The following is a 20391-nucleotide window of genomic DNA, read 5'->3' as shown; positions in this document are numbered from 1 at the left end:
TTGGGTACTGCCGGACACTTAGTAAAATGGCTCTATCTGGCTATATTAGAGATGACTCACAGGCCTTTGCCTCATGTGCAAGAGAGATTGGAGGGTACCCTGAACAGACGGATAAACAAGAAGGAGTAGAAGGAGGTCCTGGGAAGCCCGAAAAGGGTGTCTCGAAATGCAACATTTATGTTGCAACAATTTAATGTTCTTCATAGAACGTACCTTACGCCACATAGGTTAAATGTAGTGTATAATAGAGATGACCAGGCGTGTTCTAGGTGTTAATTAATAGATGCCAATTTTGATCATATGGTGTGGACATGCCCAGGACTTCAAGATTATTGGACCAAGATAATAGACACCATCAACAAGGTCTTGGGGCGGAACTTAGTGTGCTCACCGGAAGTATGTCTTCTGGGCCTATTCCGGAGACCCAAAACCAAAAAAGTGGGACACAGATTTATAGATTTGGCCTTCATCGTGGCCAAACGAACAATAGCCCTTAGATGGAAGACGAAACAAGGTCCCTTGGTGTTAGATTGGGAAACAGATGGTTCTTGTTGGTCAAGAGTGGAGGAGAAAGCCCTGCTTCGAGAAGATAAGATTACGAAGCGGCATAAGCCTTTAGCAGAGCCATGGGCGGGTATATTGAGAGCGTGCAATATGCGCAATACGCATGATCAGGAATCACAGGGGAACGCGACTGACTCTGAGGGATCTGGAGACCTACAAACCCCTGATCAGTAGATGACTACTGCACTCTAGATGTGTGAATGAAGGAGTGAACCCAGGGGTTGGATAACCCCCCTACATTAGGTCATTCTTGGGGTATCCCCCCTGCATCAGTTTGTTACTGCTCATTGTGCCGGTTTGTTGAGGGCTCATTTGGTGTTTCCTCCCTATCCCCTCCCCCCCTAGAGGCCCCCAAGACACCACAGTAGCACCGCTTACATTGTTCTTAATACCGGTATAGATTGTGGACCCCTGACAGTTTTATGATTGTTCCTTGTGCATTCAGTTTCAAGATGCATTGAGTTTATTTATTTTTTTGTTTTTGTTTTTTCATTTTTTATTTTCCTTTCCCCTTCTCTTTCTTTCTTATTTTGATTTCTTTTGATTGAATTTTATTGGGGCATTTATGTATGCATTCAAATATATATTTGGATACGATTGATAGGAATATGTATGATCCATCCACTCCCTCCTACTTATTGTACAGTGACAAGAATATCTTACCTCCCGAATATAGAATTGTGTGGTGTACCTAATTGAAAAGAGATAATATTCTCTATGATAAGTCCAAAATATACCTTGCCACAGCACTATATATATAATGTATTGCTGAGAGAACTGGATAGGAAAGCTTTAACATCTAATATTCTTGCTATAGATGTGTCACTGTACTGCCAATGATGATGTTTCTTTTTCTTTTTTACAAATGCCAATAAAAAAGATATTTTAAAAAAAATCTATGACTGGAAAGTGCAAGTGCAAATTATTAATGCAAAGAAATCTGATAAGTGTTTAACCACCTGTGTTCCTTGTGTTAAAGTGATTGAGTGCTAGGATTAAAAAAACATTTTCTTTATGGTTATGGTGAATATTGCAGAAAAAGAATCGCTTGTTATGAAGAATCCTTTAAAAAGGGTAATGCCTGTTTAAATACATTGATGATAAATTACATTGAGATCGAGCAATTTCATTCATTAATACAGATAGTCATCTTTAATTAAATGCGGTAAGGGTTCCCCACTGCCCCCTTCAATCAGGGCCGGTGTATTATCCTGGGGCTGCTCATTGTTGGATTGGCAGTGTTTCTGACCCATATGTTTCAGTATGGGCTGGACTGATTTATTCCTGCCCTGTGCTTTCCTTTTCTTAGAGGGTGGTGCAAGAGTATGACCCTGCTTGATCTTAGACTTCTGGGCCCTGGTTGTAATGGGGGACCTCTATATTATCTTGCTAGTTATTGTACGGGCAAATATTTCTTATACCACAGTCCAAACAACCCCTTATGGTGATAGGTTAAAGACAACCTTTATTGAAAGCTATCCTAGTGTTAGCTATGGAGAGTCTTGAAGGAATGCAAAGCAGCTTGTTTAACCAGTCTATAATCTCTTGAATAATCAAATGGAAGGACAACCACACCAGGTATATATTTAAAATATATGTATTTAAAATAAAACACACCCCTCTAGTCTCTTTATGAGGCTGGAGTTCGAAGTACTTAAGTTCCAAGTCAGTATTCAACTGTAAAAGCACAAATACAATAAAGTGGTATAAGTGGTATAAGAACCACGGCTAAACTATACACAAGGCCTAGAGCCTGTAGAAGTGCTTGGACCGCAAGGAACCATCCAAGGTAGTGACACAGGGGACCCACGGGGGACGCGTGCAGTGTGAGAACACAGCCATGAATCGCCGTTAACTTCTATGGGGAAAGTCGCAGTTGGAAATTAAGAGTTTAAAGACACTTAGAGGATGTCTACGAGCGAACCCTTTTGGACTTAGAGGTGTCTAGGGCCAACACCCACGGGAGCACCAGAGTACTCTAGTTACCTCACCCAGGGAAGCCGGGTGCATAGATGTCAAATAGCGTTGGGTCGATCCGCTGTTTTCAATGGAAGCTGCTCAAGAAGTGCTGCCGCCGTGAAGAGGAGAAGTGTCCGGAGAGATCCAAGTCTGGATCTAGGATGGAAGGAACCTGAAAGCAGAGGGGACAGAGTCTGGGTCACTTACCAGTGACCAAGGGGACGATAGACCAATTCCCACATTTGTCGGGTGCTTCAGGTGAGTTGACGGGTGTCTTGAATCTTCAGCCACAAGGTCCAGGAGGCGTCGATGACAACCAGGAGCTGGATTCGACCTGTCCCATGAAGTCTGTTGAGTGCTGCGGTGTCGGTGACCAGATTGGACCCAACAAGCCTTGGCAACGACAAGTCACTTGGAAACAGAGAAAGGACGTCGGTGCAGACCAGCAAGGTCTGGGGGACTAACCCAGTGAGGGTAAATCGGGGCACATCTGGAGCAACCAGGAAAGCTCAATCAGAAGAGAAGTTGCCTTCGTGGGGACCCACTAGCCAACGGGCTAGCAATCGCGAAGGAGCCTCGAGCAGTCGCACTTGAAACCGTCCCGCGGGTCACTCGTGGAGTGGAGGCCAGAAATCTTCGGTGCAGGAGGTGCTCAAGGCTGGGGCTACGCGGAGCCCAAAGCACAACTTCGAGGAAGACCAGGAAGAGGATGGATCAGCAAAAGATCACGGTGTCCAGGGGTCACGGTTCCATGTCACCCACGATAGCCACAGGCCTCAGCTTTGCTGTCGACTAAGGGTAGCCTCGGGGGAGTCTGGAAATCCACCTCTGGGGATGCAGAGACTTCGGCGTCGAGCGGGAGCTTCAGAATTGCAGACCGGACAGTTGCTTCTTTGGTGCCTGCCAAGCAGGGGAGTCACTCCTTGACCCCAAGGGAGATTTCTTCAGTCTTCTAGTTGAAATAGAACATGAAAGGTCCAGGATATATGTTGCAGAGTTTCGTCCAGGGTAATCTAAAGTCTCAAGGACTGGGTTCCCATACTTATACAAAGTTTGGAGGTTGGACATACTCTAGGGACCCACCTATGGGAGGATTTGGAGAGAGGGGTGGTTACACCCATTTCCTTTGTCCAGTTTCACGCCATAGCAGGGGCAGGTAAACCCTGCAACCGGTTTGAACTGAACTATGCACAGGGACACAAAGTGTGCCCTCAGTGCAGGACTTCAAAGCACCAGAGAGTGCTCCTGCCCAGCCCCAATACACATCTGCCTGTTTGGGGAGGTGGTTACACCTCCCTGGGACAGACAACCTATTGTCCAGACCTCCCCTGCCGGAGTGGCAGTGGCATCCATTTTGTGATGCCAGGGCTTTAGAAAGTCTTTACCGGGTAGACCAGTGTAAACATGTCTCTCCCTCTAGAAGGGTGGAATGCTAACCCCGCCGCCAGACCTGGCAGGGGTGTAGTATTCCAAAGTGTTTGACACCAAACACGTCATGTTTCCATGCAGCCAGTCCAAAGTTAGCATTTTACTGCGAGGTTATAATGCACTTAAGAGTATATGGTCAGGCTGCACCACAAACAGCATTAGAGGAGGTAATCCGAACGTTGCAGAGGGGCTCTGCTCATGCAGGGGCACCCTCTCACATAAAAAACAAGCACTCTGCTTTCATGATTGTTAAGGCCTGTCATAGGAGTGACATATAGGTTTTATATGTGTGTGCAATGGTAGTGATATAGGTAGCCTATACCACAGTAAGGGGTGCAGGCACCACCTTACCAAGGCTGCAGTAGCATACCTGTGGTGTCATTTTGAAGTGCTTCCCAGGGGTGGCATAATACATGCTTCAGCCCCTGGTAGGCTTCTGAGGTACCTATGCCCTAGCTACATATTATACCATATATTAGGGGCTTATAAGGCACTCCAGAATCCAATTAGAAATGTACCTAATGTACATGGAAACCATTTTAGAGAGGAAGCAGCTAGGCTGAGGTCCTGATTAGCAGGGCCACAGCCAGATACGGTTGAAAAAAAGTGAAACATCAGCAAAAAATGGGGGTTCCCATGTGAAGCAGATCCTACTCTACTACACACCGTGAAGTCTATCCCCTGTAGGGAAATGGACCACCTCAATAGCTTTGGATTCTTACCCCTCATCAGCATCAACCATCTGAGGGGCCTGTGGTCTATCTGAACCCGGAAGTGAGTCCCAAACAAGTATGGTCTCAACTTCTTCAGTGCTCAGACCACAGCAAATGCCTCACGCTCAATTGCACTCCACCTCTGTTACCATGGGAAGTAATCTTCTACTAATGAAGGCTACAGGTTGGTCTAGGCCCTTCTCATTTATCTGTGAAAGTACAGCCCCTACACCATGCTCTGAAGCGTCTGTCTGCACAATTAATTCTTTTGAAAAGGTGGGCGCCTGAAGCACGGGCACCGTGTACATGGCAGTCTTCAGGGCATCAAAAGCTTTCTGACAGGTGTCACTCCAGTTCACTTTCCTGGACTGCTTCCTGGAAGTCAGCTCTGTCAAAGGTGCAACAATGTTGCCATACCCCTTGACAAACCTCCTGTAGTACCCTGTGAGTCCTAAAAAGGCTCTCACCACTGTCTGGGTCCTGGGGGGTTCCCAAGCCAGAATGGTATCAATCTTGGGCTGTAGGGGCGCCACCTGGCTGCTCCCAACCTGGTGTCCTAAGTACACCACAGAACCCTGCCCGATCTGGCACTTACTCACCTTGATCGTGAGGCCTGCCCTCCGCAGCACCATCAACAATTCCCAGAGGTGGCGCAGATGTTCTTCCCAACTGACGCTGAACACTGCAATGTCATCCAGGTAGGCAGCACTGAAATCTTCCAATCCAGCCAACACCTGGTTGACCAACCTCTGAAAGGTGGCAGGGGGATTCTTCATCCCAAAGGGCATAAACTGGAATTGGTATTGCCGATCTGGTGTGGAGAATGCTGACCTCTCTCTTGCCCCATCAGTTAAAGCGATCTGCCAGACGTTAAATCAAACATACGGAAGTACCGGGCAGCCCCTAACCGATCCATTAGCTCATCAGCTCTGGGGATGGGGTGCACGTCAGTCCTGGTGACTGAATTGAGTCCCCAGTAGTCCACACAGAACCAGAGTTCTGGCGTGGCACACGGTGCAACAGCCTCTGGGACCAAAACCACTGGGCTGGCCCAAGGACTGTTTGAGGACTCAGTCATCCCTAACGCTAGCATCTTGGAGACCTCCTCCTTGATGCAAGCTCTCACCCAGTCAATCACTCTGTAATTTTTGTGTTTTACAGGAGGACTGTCCCCAGTGTCCACATCATGGACATACCACTCATTGACACCAGGAGTCAGGGAGAACAGATCATGAAACTGTCCCAAAAGTTGGCGACAGTCGTCCTGCTGCTCAGGGGTCAGGGTGGAAGAGTGGTTTACACCGTCCACTGACCCATCTTGCTCTTTTGCAGACAGGAGGACAGGAAGAGGCTCAGTCTCCTCCTCCATTCCATCATCTGTTGCTAAGAGCATGCCCACTTCGGACCTCTCCAAGTGGGGCTTCAGGCGGTTTATATGTAGGACCCGCAAAGGGTTCCGAGGAGACCGCAAGTCCACCAAGTAGGTGACATCACTCTTGCGCTCCACCACCTCTAATCATCTGGTCCACTTATCCTGGAGTGCACAAGGCTCCACAGGGGCCATACCCACACTTTCTGTCCAGGCTGAAACTCGATCAGAGTGGCATTCTGATCGTCGCACCGTTTCATCTCCTCCTTGCTGGCTTCCAGATTCGCACGGATGGTGTGCTGCCACCAGAGGGAGTAATATCTAAGCTCTTTGCTTTCAATTCCAACTCCCTCAACATTCTCTCATGCCCTAAATGTATTCTCTTTTCATCCAAGGTTAACTTCTTGCTTTCTAATTCCATCTGACCACCCAGTTTGAGCTTGGCTGGCTAGCTTCATCCTATGCATTCTATCCTTCTCCCTGTCCTCCAGCTCTTCTGGGGACAGGCCCTTTGAAGAAACACTGTTGCCTGCCCTGGAAGGTACTTTCTTCCCGGTCAGGCCGAATGGCCCATCTAGATGCCCATCTGTATTTTCTGCCTCATCCCTAGGCTCTTCAGGATGTCCAGTAGCATGTCAAGATTCCAACCAGGCCCTCAACACCTTTTGGAACTCTTACTTCTTGGTGATGCCTTTCACAGGGATTTTAAAACTTTTACAGAAGGTTTTAAGCTGTGGCACAGTGTAGGTATCAACCCTATCTTATTCAAATTGTAGATCCATAGATGCGTTGTATGCCGCTTTGCTCATGGTAACAAGGATTGGCAGTGTTTAGCAAAAACAGAAGTCCCAAGGAAAAATAAATTCTACCAAAATGTATGTGGTCGCGTTATGATCTGCACTCACTAGTAGTGTACACCAATCACTGTATATGAGTCACAAATAGAAGTCCAAATCCTCACCGCTGACCACCAATGTTAGAAATGGGGGTCTCTAGTTGGTAGAGGTAGGTACCTTTCACCAAGTAGGGACTCTTGCTTCTAGTCAGGGTAAGGGGGCTACACTGCTAAAATAACCCCTGCTCACCCCCTTTATAGCTTGGCACGAAGAGACAGGCTTATCTCAGAGGCAGTGTGTGAAGCATTTGTGAACACATACAGTACTACAGTGAAAACACTACAAATGGACACCACACCAGTTTAGAAAAATAAGTAATCTTTATCTATACTTAACACAAGACCAAATGACAAAAATCCATAATACAGTAATAAAAATATGAATTCCAAATGGTAGAATTAGCTTAGTTCAATGTAGATGGTAAATGCAAGACTTTACTCTCAAAGTACATTGGATGCGTAATGCAACAGAAACAAAAGGGTCGCAGGGAAGGCGATGCGTCAGTTCCTTGCTTCGGGGGAGGTGGCGCACCTGTTCCTTACTGAAGCCCAGGGGAGGCGATGCGTCTGTTCCTTACCGGAGAGGAGGCAAAGCGTCTGTTTTTTACTGTGATCTGGTGCGATGCGACAATATGGCGCCTCAATGCGATGCGACAAAATGGCGTCTTTGATGCGATGCGACATTGTGGATGCAATGCGTGCATGCCCGACGGCCGTACGGCGAACTCGGTGAACTCTTGAGCAGCAACAGGCCCTGTGACACGCTTCTCCGGCCATGTGACGGCAACCTCTGCGGCAGCGACACGCTTCTCCGGTGATGCAATACGCTTCTTCGGTGATGCGGCGGCGAACAGCTGTGGTGGCGACACGCTTCTTCGGTGTTGGGACGGCAACTGCTGCTGCGGCGACACACTTCTTCCTCGTTGAGTTGCGCTTCCAGCTCCCAGTGACACTCAGTCTCCGGGGGGCCCAAAAAAACAGTAGGCACCTCTCTGCAGGTAGAATTCCCAGCAAGGGAATTCAGGGGGAGCAGGTGGTGAAGTCTTTGTGTCCCTGAGACTTCAGAACAGGATGCACGCTCAACTTCAAGCTCTTGGAGATCTTCCTCAAGATAGTTAAAGTACACACAAAGTTTCTTTTCTCCTTTCCTTGGCAATGATTAACCACTGCAGGACAACCCCAAACAGCAAGCAGCACAGGGGCAGCCTCCTCCTTCAGCTTCCTTGGTTTCTCTCCTTGGCAAAGGTTTGTCTTGATTCCCAGAAGTGATCTAAAGTTCTGGTGTCTGGGCCCCAATATTTATACTGCAAAATCCTATGTTCTCTGAAGGCAGAGAGTGTCTGTGCTCAGCCAAAACCAGTTCTGTCTTTCCTGGCAGGAGGTGGAGACAGCATTGTTGAAAGCAGACCTTGTCCAGGTAGCTGAAAGGAAATCTCCTGCCCCTACTCTCTATTCTATGAAGGCTTCAGGCAAGTGAAAGGAAATCTCCGCCCCCTACTCTCTATTCAATACAGGTCCTATTCAGCCTAGTCCTGACCCATCATACTGCTGGAGCCAAGGCCCTCTCCAACCTCCTGTCACTCACAAACCAGACATGAAATACACAAACCTATCAGAAGCATACTGGATGGTTAGGCAAGAAAATACCTACTTTCTAAAAGTGGTATTTTCAAACACAGAATGTAAAAATCACCCACACTAAAAGATGTATTTTAACATTCTGAGTTCAGGCATACTAAACTTTATTTTCCTATCTTGTTCCTAGGGTCAGTTAGGATTATAAGATGTTATAATCAAACTGCCCATTCTGTCCTATGGGAACAGATAGCCTTGCAATAGTGAAAAACGGAATTGGCTGCAATTCACTATCAGGACATGCCACATACATCGGGGCATGTCCTACCTTTCGCATACAATGTACTTGTCCTTGGGCCTACCTTAGGGGTGACTGACATGTACAAAAGGGAAGGTTTAGGGATTGGGAAGTGGGTGCACCTGCCAAGTCGGCATGGCAGTTTCAGACTGCACACAGGCTCTGCAATGAGCCATATTTTACAAGTTGCCTCTGTGGGTGGCACAATCAGTGCTGCAAGCCCACCAGCAGCATTTGATTTACAGGCCCTGGGCACACATGGTGCACTGTACTAGGGTCTGACAAGTAAATCAAATAAGCCAATCATGGAGTCACTAATCCATTACAACAATTTGCAATAGGGAGCATGTGCACTTTGGCACTAAAAAGCAGTGGCAAAGTGCCCAAAGCATCTATACCAGAAAAAACATAGCAAAAACACACGAGGCAACAGCAAAAAATGGAAGGGAGACCCACGCCAATGGTGCCAGGTCTAAGAAGGAGGAATGGAGAAGAACGAGAAGGAGGAACATCCAGATAACGAAACCATAAAGGGAGAACAGAGAGCAGGATACCTAAGAGGATCCTAGAGTACCGGCTTGAGAGGGCTGTTCGTGCACAGTAATCTGCGACACGCCTGGTGGGAGGGGGGAGAGGAGGGGAGGGAACAGGTTGCCACTTGACATTAGGAGGGTAGATGAAGTAGATTTAATAACAATTGGGTTATTACATCGTGAATTACTATATTAGAATACCTGACAATGTGTCAATAGACTCAGTGATCGGTCATATAATAATGGAATGTTTAGTAAGAGATTTTGTGTACCCACAAGTATATTTGTGAAAATGAATGTAAGTCTATGAGAAATAAATGCCCAATAAAGTTTGTTTAAAAACAAAAACAAAAAAAGAGGCGGAAAATGTACTGTTCTTGTTCCTTGAACCACCAGGACAGGTACAGGTTGGTTAGGATGGCCTAAACTCCTTCTTGTCCATGATATTTTCTCTGACTAGGTCCCCAACCTTTAGGACCCAAACAGATATTGCATGATCCAGTTTCACTTCCCCAGTGGTGGTGCATTTTACTTGGACGTGGCACTGTAATGCCCGGAATTCATTGAGTTCCTGTAAAACAGCCAAATGATCATTCAATTCAAATGGTTTTACATCCGCCACTGTGCTGGCACAATTGAGGTCAGGTACCCACATTCTTGTCCTAAACAGGATCTCATAAATTGTGTCCTCCCAAATATTTTCTTAGCATTTTATTCAGTGCCCTCTGGACCCCATATAGGTGATTGACCAAATTATCACACTTAATACCCTTGCTGTTAAGGATTGCTTTAGGTCCTGATTTTTCCTCTTTAACAACAAATTTTCATTGGGATGGTAGGGAGAGGAGTACCAGAAGGCCATACCCATACTTTCCATGGCTTCCTTGTAAGCTTGAGAGCTAAATGCAGGGCCACAGTCAGAATTTAACGTGCCAATTGCGTATGGCAGGATGAAGACTAGCAAATCCTTTATAACAGTTTGAGCATCAGCCAAGCACTGAGGCCAAACGCATAGAAATAGAGACCATGAGTCTACTGCCACCAAGATGTAATTTTAAGCCCTGTCTGAATTTAAGGAGCCGCAGTGTTCCAAATAGACACAAGAGAGAGGTCTGTCTGAAAAGCGTAATGGTGTTTGTGTTGGCTGTGCTACTGTGGAACCCTTCGTCTGCTGACAGATGTCGCACTTTAAGACATAAGCCATTGTTTGTTTAGACAAATTTGTCCACCAGAACCGCAGCCTTAGTAATGAAACTGTAGCGGTGACTCCTGCGTATGCAGATCCCAGACCCTCGTGTGCAGCTGGTATTAAACCTAATCTGCGATCCATGTTTGATATAACTCTATCCCCCACTCCTGGAGTTTGAGCATATGGTGTATTTTGCACATCTAATTTATAGGAATATTTTAGTGGAAAGCCCTTCATCAGCCAGAGAATTCCCTTTGACGTGTATGCCAACATGTTGGTGGCTAAATGTGTGAATAACTTGAGGCCGTGGCAGACATGCTTTCAGCTTTGCCATTTGTTCCCATAACAATTTATGTTCATTTGTGCAAACCTTGGAATCTCTAAACCCATTCTGGCCCCAGTAATGAATATATTCATTGTAAGACTGCACACAGTAAAACAAATCGCACACTATCAATGTGGGGGATTCCCGATCTGTATACTGTAGTGCCAGTATCAGGGATTTCAGCTCCGCCAATTGCCAACTCCTTGAGATTGCGTAGTTGGGTTGCTAGGATTGAATTTAACCTTCCTGCATACGTCCCTTCACTATAGCACATGCTGCACTATACTGTTGTTTACTTCCTATGGCAGGCTGAGCAGAACCATCAGTATAAATATTCATATTTCTACAGAGGCCAGGTCTAATTTGGGAGTGGGTATTCTTGTTCGTACAGCAGGAACGCTTTTGTTTTTAATGTAGAATTGTATCTGTAATCTACATCTGTGGCAGTGAGAGAATTAGCCCATTGTATTCATTGTGGATGTAGTGCTTTCGCATTCAGAAGGCTTGCTTTGGAAACAGCTTCTAAAGTTGGTACCGTGGTTACAACAATTATGCGTTTACCCTGTGCTAGTGCTCTTTCTCTCACTACAGCAATCTGTACTGCTGTCAGTATTTGTTCTGTTGCTGCAAATCGAATAGTGTACAAAAGTGATTTGTATGCAATTGGGACTGTCTCACCTTAATTGAAAGTGATATAGGTATACCCTGATAAACCTGGAACAACCCGGATCACCAAGTTAGTGGTATTTACACGTGTGTGAAAATGTTTAGATACTATCATGTCATCTTGAACTGAATGGAGAGTATCTGTGTGTTGCTGTGTCGACTGATGTGGTGTGAAATCAGGTCAGATTAAGTCATGGAAAGCTTTTAATCGTTCTATATAATCTACAATGTATGTTTCTGCCAAACCTTTGAATCCCTAATATGGATTACAAACGTTTGAGTTTCTTAGGAGACTGGAGCAGTGCGCACTTTTTAAAAAAGTTTGCTGACTGGCTCTTGCCTTCACCTGACAGCTTAGATCCCAGAAACAGGACATTGAGATGGGCAATTTTTAATTTTTTGAAATTGCATTTGTAGCCCAAATTGGTGAACCCACAAGTATGTTGTTCAACCTGCACAAGTGTTCAAGTAATTCAATGTCCGTCAGATAGATGTCATCTACATAGGACACTGTCTCCTTGTCACATGTTTGTAATATTTCTGACACACTTACTGAGAATACTTAGCCCGGGCTGTTCTTATACCCATGAGCTAAATGACTAAAGTTTTGCTGAGTGCAGAAAATGCAGTCAAATATGTGCTTTCTGGAGCTATATTCTAGAAGAAGAATCCATTTAAGATATCTAATGTTGTTTTGTAATTTTTCCGCACAATGTTACTCATTAATGCGGCACTGTATGCATTTTGAACTGAAAATGTTCATGTGCATGTGTTCAAATGTTGGTAATCTAAAACTGGACGATATGAATTGTCAGGTTTCATTACTGGAAACAAAGGATTATTAATTGAGGAGGTGCAAGTCTTAATTTCACCTTGATATTCAAGTTGGCCTAGAATATCTTTGACCTGCTTTTTTGCATCTTTTTCAATAGGGTACTGTCTCTGTGGATTTGGAGTAGATTTTAATGGGATATTGTGGTGAGTAGACTCCACGTCCCACCCTACATGGCTGCGGTATAATGCCAGGGCTGGAGCTAGCGCCACTCCTGCGCATATGATTGTTTTAAATGTTCTGGAAGGAGGTTGAAGAAAGCAGGCAAAATTACGCTTTCCCCCTTTAGGCAAGCCATCACAAACTCAGGCAGTCAATCTCTTTCTGCTAGCAGTATGTCATATCCATATGTTAAGTTCTCCCCAAAGAGACCTTTAACCTTTCTTGAGATGTCCCCCTCGGTTTGAAGTATACTTTCATACATTTTATACGGCACACTAATTCTGTTTCCACTGTGATGTGTTCATTCAATACTGCTGTCACCAGAAAATCCTTCATGTTCTGGCAAGCTATTGTAACTTCTGCCGCACTGTCTAGCATCGTGAGAGCCCATTCCCCATTCAGAAGCTGAGTCCTCAGTAACCTGGGCATGTGTAATTTTTAAACCAGCTACTTTCTTCTTTTTTGAATGGAGGTTTTGATTTAGATTGCTCTTCCTGCTTGATAATTTAATCTGAAGTATGATGTGTTTCCTGTTTTGTATTTGGTTAATCTTCTTTCTTTTGTTCTGATCGCCCATCCCTCTCTGAGTGTTTTGATGAACCCTGAAAGGAACGAAAGGAACGTGAATTAGTGTCCTGCTACCTGTTAGGTTTCCTAATGATATCACAATTCCTAAGGTTGTACCTCTTTTCAGAGGACTCCTGTTGGGGAGACCTACCCCTTGATTGTGAATTCTTTTCTGAATTGTTATTGTTAGAGATTTTATTTTCCCATTTCTTTTTAGAAGAAGCGGGTGCTTGCTTCGAGTTGTCCTTGTCGGGATTTCCCGCCATTTGTGGCTTCCCGACTTTGCTTCCCAAATTAACTCATCCCAATGCAGCATATGTTTTTTCAATAATTTTTATTAATACTCACTCCCTATTGATAGGAGATGTTTCCCTTAGGCGGCTGTGTATGGCAACTGCTGCTGCCTCCCCTTTTATGTTACTCAGCCTTATTGCAGATATTTGGGCAAAATTACCCATCAGCTTCATTCCCAAGTCCAGGGCAGATCCTGCCCTGTAATCGTTCTTTATGTGTTTCAATACATCTGGAATGACTGCTAAGGAAGGGGTACCGTGTACGTACTCTGATGTAAACAGTAGCAAAGATTGTTCCCCAAGTGGTACAATCCTCAATTGAGGAAACCATCCCCTTGCTTAGGTTTGGTAAGCATATGGTTAGCATTCAATGCTTTTCCTGTGGATCCGTATGGAGAAATACTGCTTCGAGCTGTGAAATTTTTTGGGCAATTCAGAACGGAATTTGCTCCCGTTTGGAAGGTGTCTGTGGGTTAATTACAGGTGTGGTCTGATGTGGACCAGCTGGAGCATTTCTCACAGGTTGGACTGTTAATGTTCACATGACAAACTGGACAATGTGTCTGTAATACCTGACTATGTCTTTGTATATTGCACAGACTTTATCCAGTGGTAGTTTATCTATCTCGGGATGTGGAGTGTATGTTGCTAAGACCGGCCAGGATGCTCCTTCTATACTGAGCGGACAGAGTCTCACGACAGATGTTATGCGTAGGAGGGTGGCTTTAAACCAGTTTCTATGTTGCTGGTACGTTAACAGGACTTCAATATATTCCTATGGAATGTGTTCATCTGGTGGTTCAACTGCAATGTATGCGTGGAACAATTTAGTCTGTGGAGCTGCAGGTGGGAGCTGATACCAATATATGATACCTCTGATCCGAACACCTCGTGTGCCTCAATCACGAAGGTAACAGAGCCACCTGTTAGAAGTATGCTGTTTTCTAACAATTTTAGAGTCACTGCATGTCTGTATTTTTTTGTATTGTTAAGAGCATTAGCCAATTCGTCTTCTCCCGAGCTACTCACAGGCTCAGTCATTTTTACAAGAAAAGTAAGTTGAGAGGTAGGGTTATGCACAATATGGGAACTTTTTATCCTTACAAGCTTGCTAAACCTTCAGCCACTACACAGAGTATATCTGCACAGCTGAGGCAGATTCCCTTCCCACTTCAGACGTCTCTGACAAAGGTGTAAGTAGGGCTTTCTGAGAAAGCACGATTGTAACTGTTAATGTAAGAACCAACATTGGCAGCGCCATGTCATGTAGTTCCTAGGAGTCCCCCAGGACCTGCACGTTATCGATGATCTAAACTAAGGGCTTGGGGTCCCAACTACTTCTAGACTCCCCCCCACAAAATGTCAGCTATTAGACTATCTAACTCTACAGTGCCACTACCACCCCTGTGTATTCTACAGTGGCGTGGGTGGTTTCTGGCAACCACTGAACATGACAACCCTGATTTCTCAGGGATTGTGGAAAACAGTACAGTACTTTTTGCTCCGACACTCGTGCTTGCTTTCTCTCAGAAAATACACAGGATGACGATTAGAAAGTTTCAATACAAATTTATTGGTCCAGCGACAGCCTGGTGTAAGACATATGTGCTGCGACAATCAGGAGACAGAAGCAAAAAAAAGATATTGCTAGTACCAATATCGTAAGGAGTAGAAACATTTCTACCATAGTGCTAAGAAGATGAACATAAGCAGTTCAGATAAAAACAGTAGCACTTGCATATTCCTAAAATGCACGCCCTAAGTAATTTGCCTAAATGTACCTAGCCTAACCTGGATGTGGATGTGTACATGTGTATAGCTATGTGTAACTGTAGCCAAGAAACCCCCAGGGAAGAACTAGCCCCCTCACCTGATGGTTGAGAATGAAGGACTCCGTCTCTGTGTCGAGGATGACAGCCCTCAAGGGATGTCAGACGGTTGTGTGTTGAAGATTCAGCATGCAGGACCCCGTCTCAGCATTGAAGGAATTCTCCTCTAATTTGTAGGGGGGAGTGAGGGTCTTTTATACTAAAGTGGTCACTCCATGTTTTTTCTAGAATCAATATGTTTTTCAAACAATCATGGATGTTTTGAAAACAATCATACATGTTTTGAAAATAATCACCAATGCTTTTCTAAACAAGTGCAATCATGCACCGCTGGCTGTTGGCTAAGGATGAAAAAAGTGGTGACCCTTATACAGAATAATTCTGCTGTGCCGGAGGACATGTTTATGTATGACAGGTACAGGGATTATGACAGAGCACCAAGAGTCTGGTGTTGAAGAGACAGGCGGAAGCTACTAGGTAAAAGGTCACCTGTTTAGAATCGTTATTGTCGTGTGGATGGGACAATGTATGTAAAATAGGGTATACAGGACAGGACCATCCTGAAGGACATAACAGTTAGTTTTTATGTTATTACAAGATCCTTGTATAACTCCACTTTGTTTTTTTCAGTATATGCCTAAGGTTTTTAAACACGAGTTTAAATCTTAGCACCTCACCTATGTTTAATTAATTTTTGCATGCGGGCGGTTGGCACAGGACCTGTCCTGAAGCCAGACCATGCACCCAACTCCCAAGCAAGTGGCCACCGCACCCTATATATATTTTTTTTCCTGAGGTACTTGTAGGGAACCACGTGGGGCCTGGCCACGTTGGGTCCCACTGGAACACCACCAGAGCAGCAAGACATAAAAAAAAGAAATTGACCCAGAGAGGTCCCTTGCACCCTATTGTTTTAAAATAAAATCAGGTGAATGGAATTAAGTCTCTGAGCCCTCAAAATGGATGCCATAACATTTCTATTGATTTTACGGTCTGTCAATCATTTAGCCATTCCCAGATATGACTACATTTCGAACTTATATTTCTCAAACACAGCTAAATGGATTTACACCAAATTTCAGAAAACATGATTTCTGAATTATGATCTAGCTTTCTGCTAAATTTGATGAAATTCTGGTCAGTCATTTTTTCTGTATCATTGCCGAACATTTCTATAGGATATTGCATGGGAAAATGTGCTTTGGGACTTCTGTTTTTCTTGGCCTTTGCTTGACAAATCACTTTGAAACTATCCAGGAAGAAGCAGAGGTGTATGAACATGTTTTTAAAAAGTTTTGTGAAGCTTTGTCAAACAGCGCCAAGCTTAATAGAAAGACAAGTTTCAGCCTATCAAACACATCGCTTCCCTGCGACCATATACCACTTACTTTTTTTTACTTTAATTTCTGATAATTGCTGAATGGATTTATGTCTAGTCACAAAAAGCATGCTTTCTGAGTAAAGATCTAGCTTTCTGTTAAGTGTTGTGTAATTTTGTTCAGCTCTTTTTTCTATATTGTCGTCTAAATTCCCTATGAGAAATTTGAATGAGGAAAATGCTTTTTGAGATCTCTATCCCCTTTTGTAAGGCTCCACTTGAGGGATAACTCAACATCTGAAAAGAATAAGTATAGAATTAATAATGCTGTGAAGTATTTACCTTTCAGAGGTTTTCTTTTACAGATTTCCATAGAAACATTTTTAGCAACTACTAGAGAAATGTCCATATAATATGTATGAGTCGGCTTTCCATTCCATTGTAAAATGTACAGTTTCCAGAGCCCGCACAATGATCATGACATTATTACCATTGGCAGACTGGCTCCCACCTTAGGCCTCCTCCAATGCAAATTGTTTAGAAGATTTTTCCATCTCTCCCAGAGCACTAGCATGTCACAGTTAGAATTTGGGTTATTGAAACAAGATCTTTCATGTAAAACAAACCATATTAAATATTGTCGCCAGCTTAGAAATGTTAGAGAGCTCCCTTAAAGCTGTACTTCATTTTATTAAGCAAGACCTTTAAAAAAGACCAGTCCTTGGGCTCATTAGTGACATCAAGCTCTTTGTGACTTGGACCTTGAGTAGACATGGGTTGCTAATACTTCAAAAAACACAGTAACGTTACAACTGAAATTTTAATTAATATTGGCAGTATAGCCCCCCCCCAAAAATTCATACCTTTTTCTTGATTCCTATAGTATTATGACCTAACAAAAGTAACTGGGTAGATGTTATAAAATGGTGCCGAGAAAGCATTATCTGTATGCACTTTTTTCTTTTCCCAATATGGAATTTCAGGCAAGGGTGGAAAAATTACAAGGTTGAAGAGGCAGGCTGGAATCTTTAAAAAGAGAATCTATTTCACATCAGGTATGCTACTGTTCCGTTATGATAAGATTTTAGATTTCTGGTTTTAATGACTATCAAAAGATTTGCTATTCTTTTTAATAACTTATGCACTAAATTTCACTCAAGTGGGAAGAATGACCTGATGCGTTCCTTGACAAGTGCTTATAATGAATTTTATTTCAGCATTAATTTCAATTGCTCTTTGCCTTATTTGTTGCAGCCTACATCGAAGATGTCGCCAGATGCGTTGACCAAAGCAAGCGATTGATAATAGTCATGACTCCAAATTATGTTGTAAGAAGAGGCTGGAGCATCTTTGAACTCGAAACCAGGCTACGCAATATGTTAATCACCGGGGAAATCAAAGTTATCCTCATTGAATGCAGTGAACTTCGTGGAATTATGAACTATCAAGAGGTTGAAGCCCTGAAACAGACCATTAAGATGCTGACAGTTATAAAATGGCAAGGACCAAAGTGCAATAATTTAAATTCAAAATTCTGGAAACGCCTACAGTATGAAATGCCTTTTAGGAGGATGGAATCCATCACACACGAGCAGGTTTTGGATGTCAGCGAGCAGGGGCCTTTTGGTGAACTACAGACTGTCTCAGCGATCTCAATGGCTGCTGCGGCCTCCACAGCTCTAGCTGCTGCCCATCCAGACCTACGATCTTCTTTTCATAACACATACCATTCTCAACTGCGCCAGAAGCACTGTTACCGTAGTTATGAATACGATGTACCTCCTACTGGCACATTGCCTCTTATCTCAATAGGTAATCAGCATACCTACTGCAACATCCCCATGACACTTATAAATGGCCAGCGGTCCCAGACAAAGACAAGCAGAGATCCACACATCGAAGAGGCACATACAAACAGTGCTATTCTGCCACTTTTACCGAGGGAAACCAGTATATCAAGTGTAATTTGGTGACAAAAAAAAGTTGGAGGTTACACAATACCTGGAAATAGGAGCTTAATCAGCAGTCTGGTGCCTGGAACTACATCATCGACTGCTGCTGTTAAACATGCATTGCAATCTATAAAATATGAGGAAAAACAGGGTCTTGTACATATTATATTGCAATTTCTTTGTATCATTAGTGTCTTCCTGTTTTACTCGTGTCTTACCATTACACATTTGACTTAGTTTTATTCCTCTTTGAACTTTGTAAAGTTACATTTATGGTGGGAAGACTGATATGTAGATAAGAAACGTTTTTGTTGGTTTAGTTTAGTTCACAAGTGTCACTATTTTTAAACATTTATTTGGACTTCTTGATCAAAAGTGCTTTCTGGCAAGGGTTGTGAACATTTCAACTTGCCTGATTATTTTTGGGACGGTCAATCCTGCAATCTCTTGAAAAAATTATGGTTGAAAATTCCAGAGACACATAAAATTGTAATTCATTTTACATCCTCGATGATTGGATTCACAGCATACGTGGAAAAAGCTTAATCTGGTCGATGGCTTTCTTTTAAATATCTTTAATATCTGCAGGGTGGCAACAAAACCCAGTCCTTGTGTTATATCTTGCTTAGGCATTGTGTCAACAAGGACACTGTAGCTTTTCCTCTTAAAAGCACAGTTGTCATTTCAATTTTATTTTAATTGTCTCCTCGTTTCACATAAGTGACCCGTTAAATGGGCAACACAGAACATTTCTTCGAAAGTCATAAATAAGTTCCCCACTCCCTTTCTAGTATGAAAGACATTTGATTTATTTAACATATTTTAGAACCCAAGGTGAACTGTCGCCCGGCAAACACATGCCATAGGAATTTATTTAAGTACAGTACTTCACAGTGTTGACTTCTATTCCAGCGGGAGTTAATAAACATTTTGCAGATATGTAACATGTTTTGTCATGCTAGGTAATGCATGAAGTTACCTGAATACTGGTAAGAAGGAACAAAATATCAACAGTTTAAGGCTTTCTACTACATTGCCTGTTCTCTAATATCCATTCTTTCATAATTTGCTAACAACAGGAAACAAAAGAACTGTATCCCTTTGACAGAGTAAAAACGTGCTGTGGTATACATCAAATGCCCTGGAAGTTAAAACAACCAAAAACCGATATTTGATTGGGTCCAGTGATTGTTTTAATTACTGTTCTTACATAAGCAAAAGTGACATTTCCTCTAAGGGGAACATGCTGAAAATTTATTTTCCTGAATACAAAATAAATGTATTTTAAGGTATGAATCTATGTTTAAGGCGTGATAGTTGTTTGTCTTTTTTCACCTGCTATATCCCGGAGGTAGACATGCAGTTGACTCAATGGACATAGTAGGCATTTTTTAGAAATTATAACTTGGGGGCATATTTAATAATCTTTCACGCAACCCAGGAAGGCAAACAAAGTTGCTCCACTGTGTTGCATTAAAGGGAGAGAGCAGAAATGCTCTATATTACAAAGATATCGAGTACTTCTGCTCTCTCCTTGCACTGCTGCACTATGTTCAGCCTAGTGCCAACACAGACTCTCGCCACAAATTGCCCCTTGCAAGACACAAGGACAACGCAACATCTTGATAAATCTGAGCCTTGGTTTCTACTCACAGAGCAGTTCAAGGTTAACAGGTCATAACAGACTGCATTACTTGCAGGGCACTTTTAGGGTCATATTCACATATTTACATGTGTACATTTACTGCTACACCTAGATGTAACATTGCATTTTTTTTTCTATTCACCATTTCTGAACGTAGATTTACAGATAGTTGTTGAATTTCATGTCTCCACCCCCTTAACCAGCGGGTGGTGCTTCCTACAGCAGGAGTTCTGAGTGTAAAGTTACTACTAGTAATATAAGTAACTGAGGAGCTCTGTC

The 20391-nt window shown here is 43.4% G+C and overlaps 1 protein-coding gene across 1 annotated transcript in view; it reads left to right on the top strand.

Annotated features, from left to right (window-relative positions):
• IL1RAPL1 (interleukin 1 receptor accessory protein like 1) overlaps positions 1–19767 on the top strand; it is a 2372066-nt gene extending 2352299 nt beyond the window's left edge. The window contains exon 12 of the mRNA XM_085622432.1: positions 17770–19767. Coding sequence (XP_085478558.1) covers positions 17770–18488 — 719 coding nt within the window. The 3' untranslated portion in view covers positions 18489–19767. The remainder of the gene's footprint in view (positions 1–17769) is intronic.
• The last annotated feature ends 624 nt before the right edge of the window (positions 19768–20391 follow it).

This window comes from Triturus cristatus, chromosome 8 (genome assembly GCF_964204655.1).
Source record: "Triturus cristatus chromosome 8, aTriCri1.1, whole genome shotgun sequence".
In the NCBI taxonomy this organism is placed as follows: Eukaryota; Metazoa; Chordata; class Amphibia; order Caudata; family Salamandridae; genus Triturus; species Triturus cristatus.
Note: the sequence above shows the minus strand (reverse complement) of the source record. Positions and strands in the feature narration are given on the sequence as shown.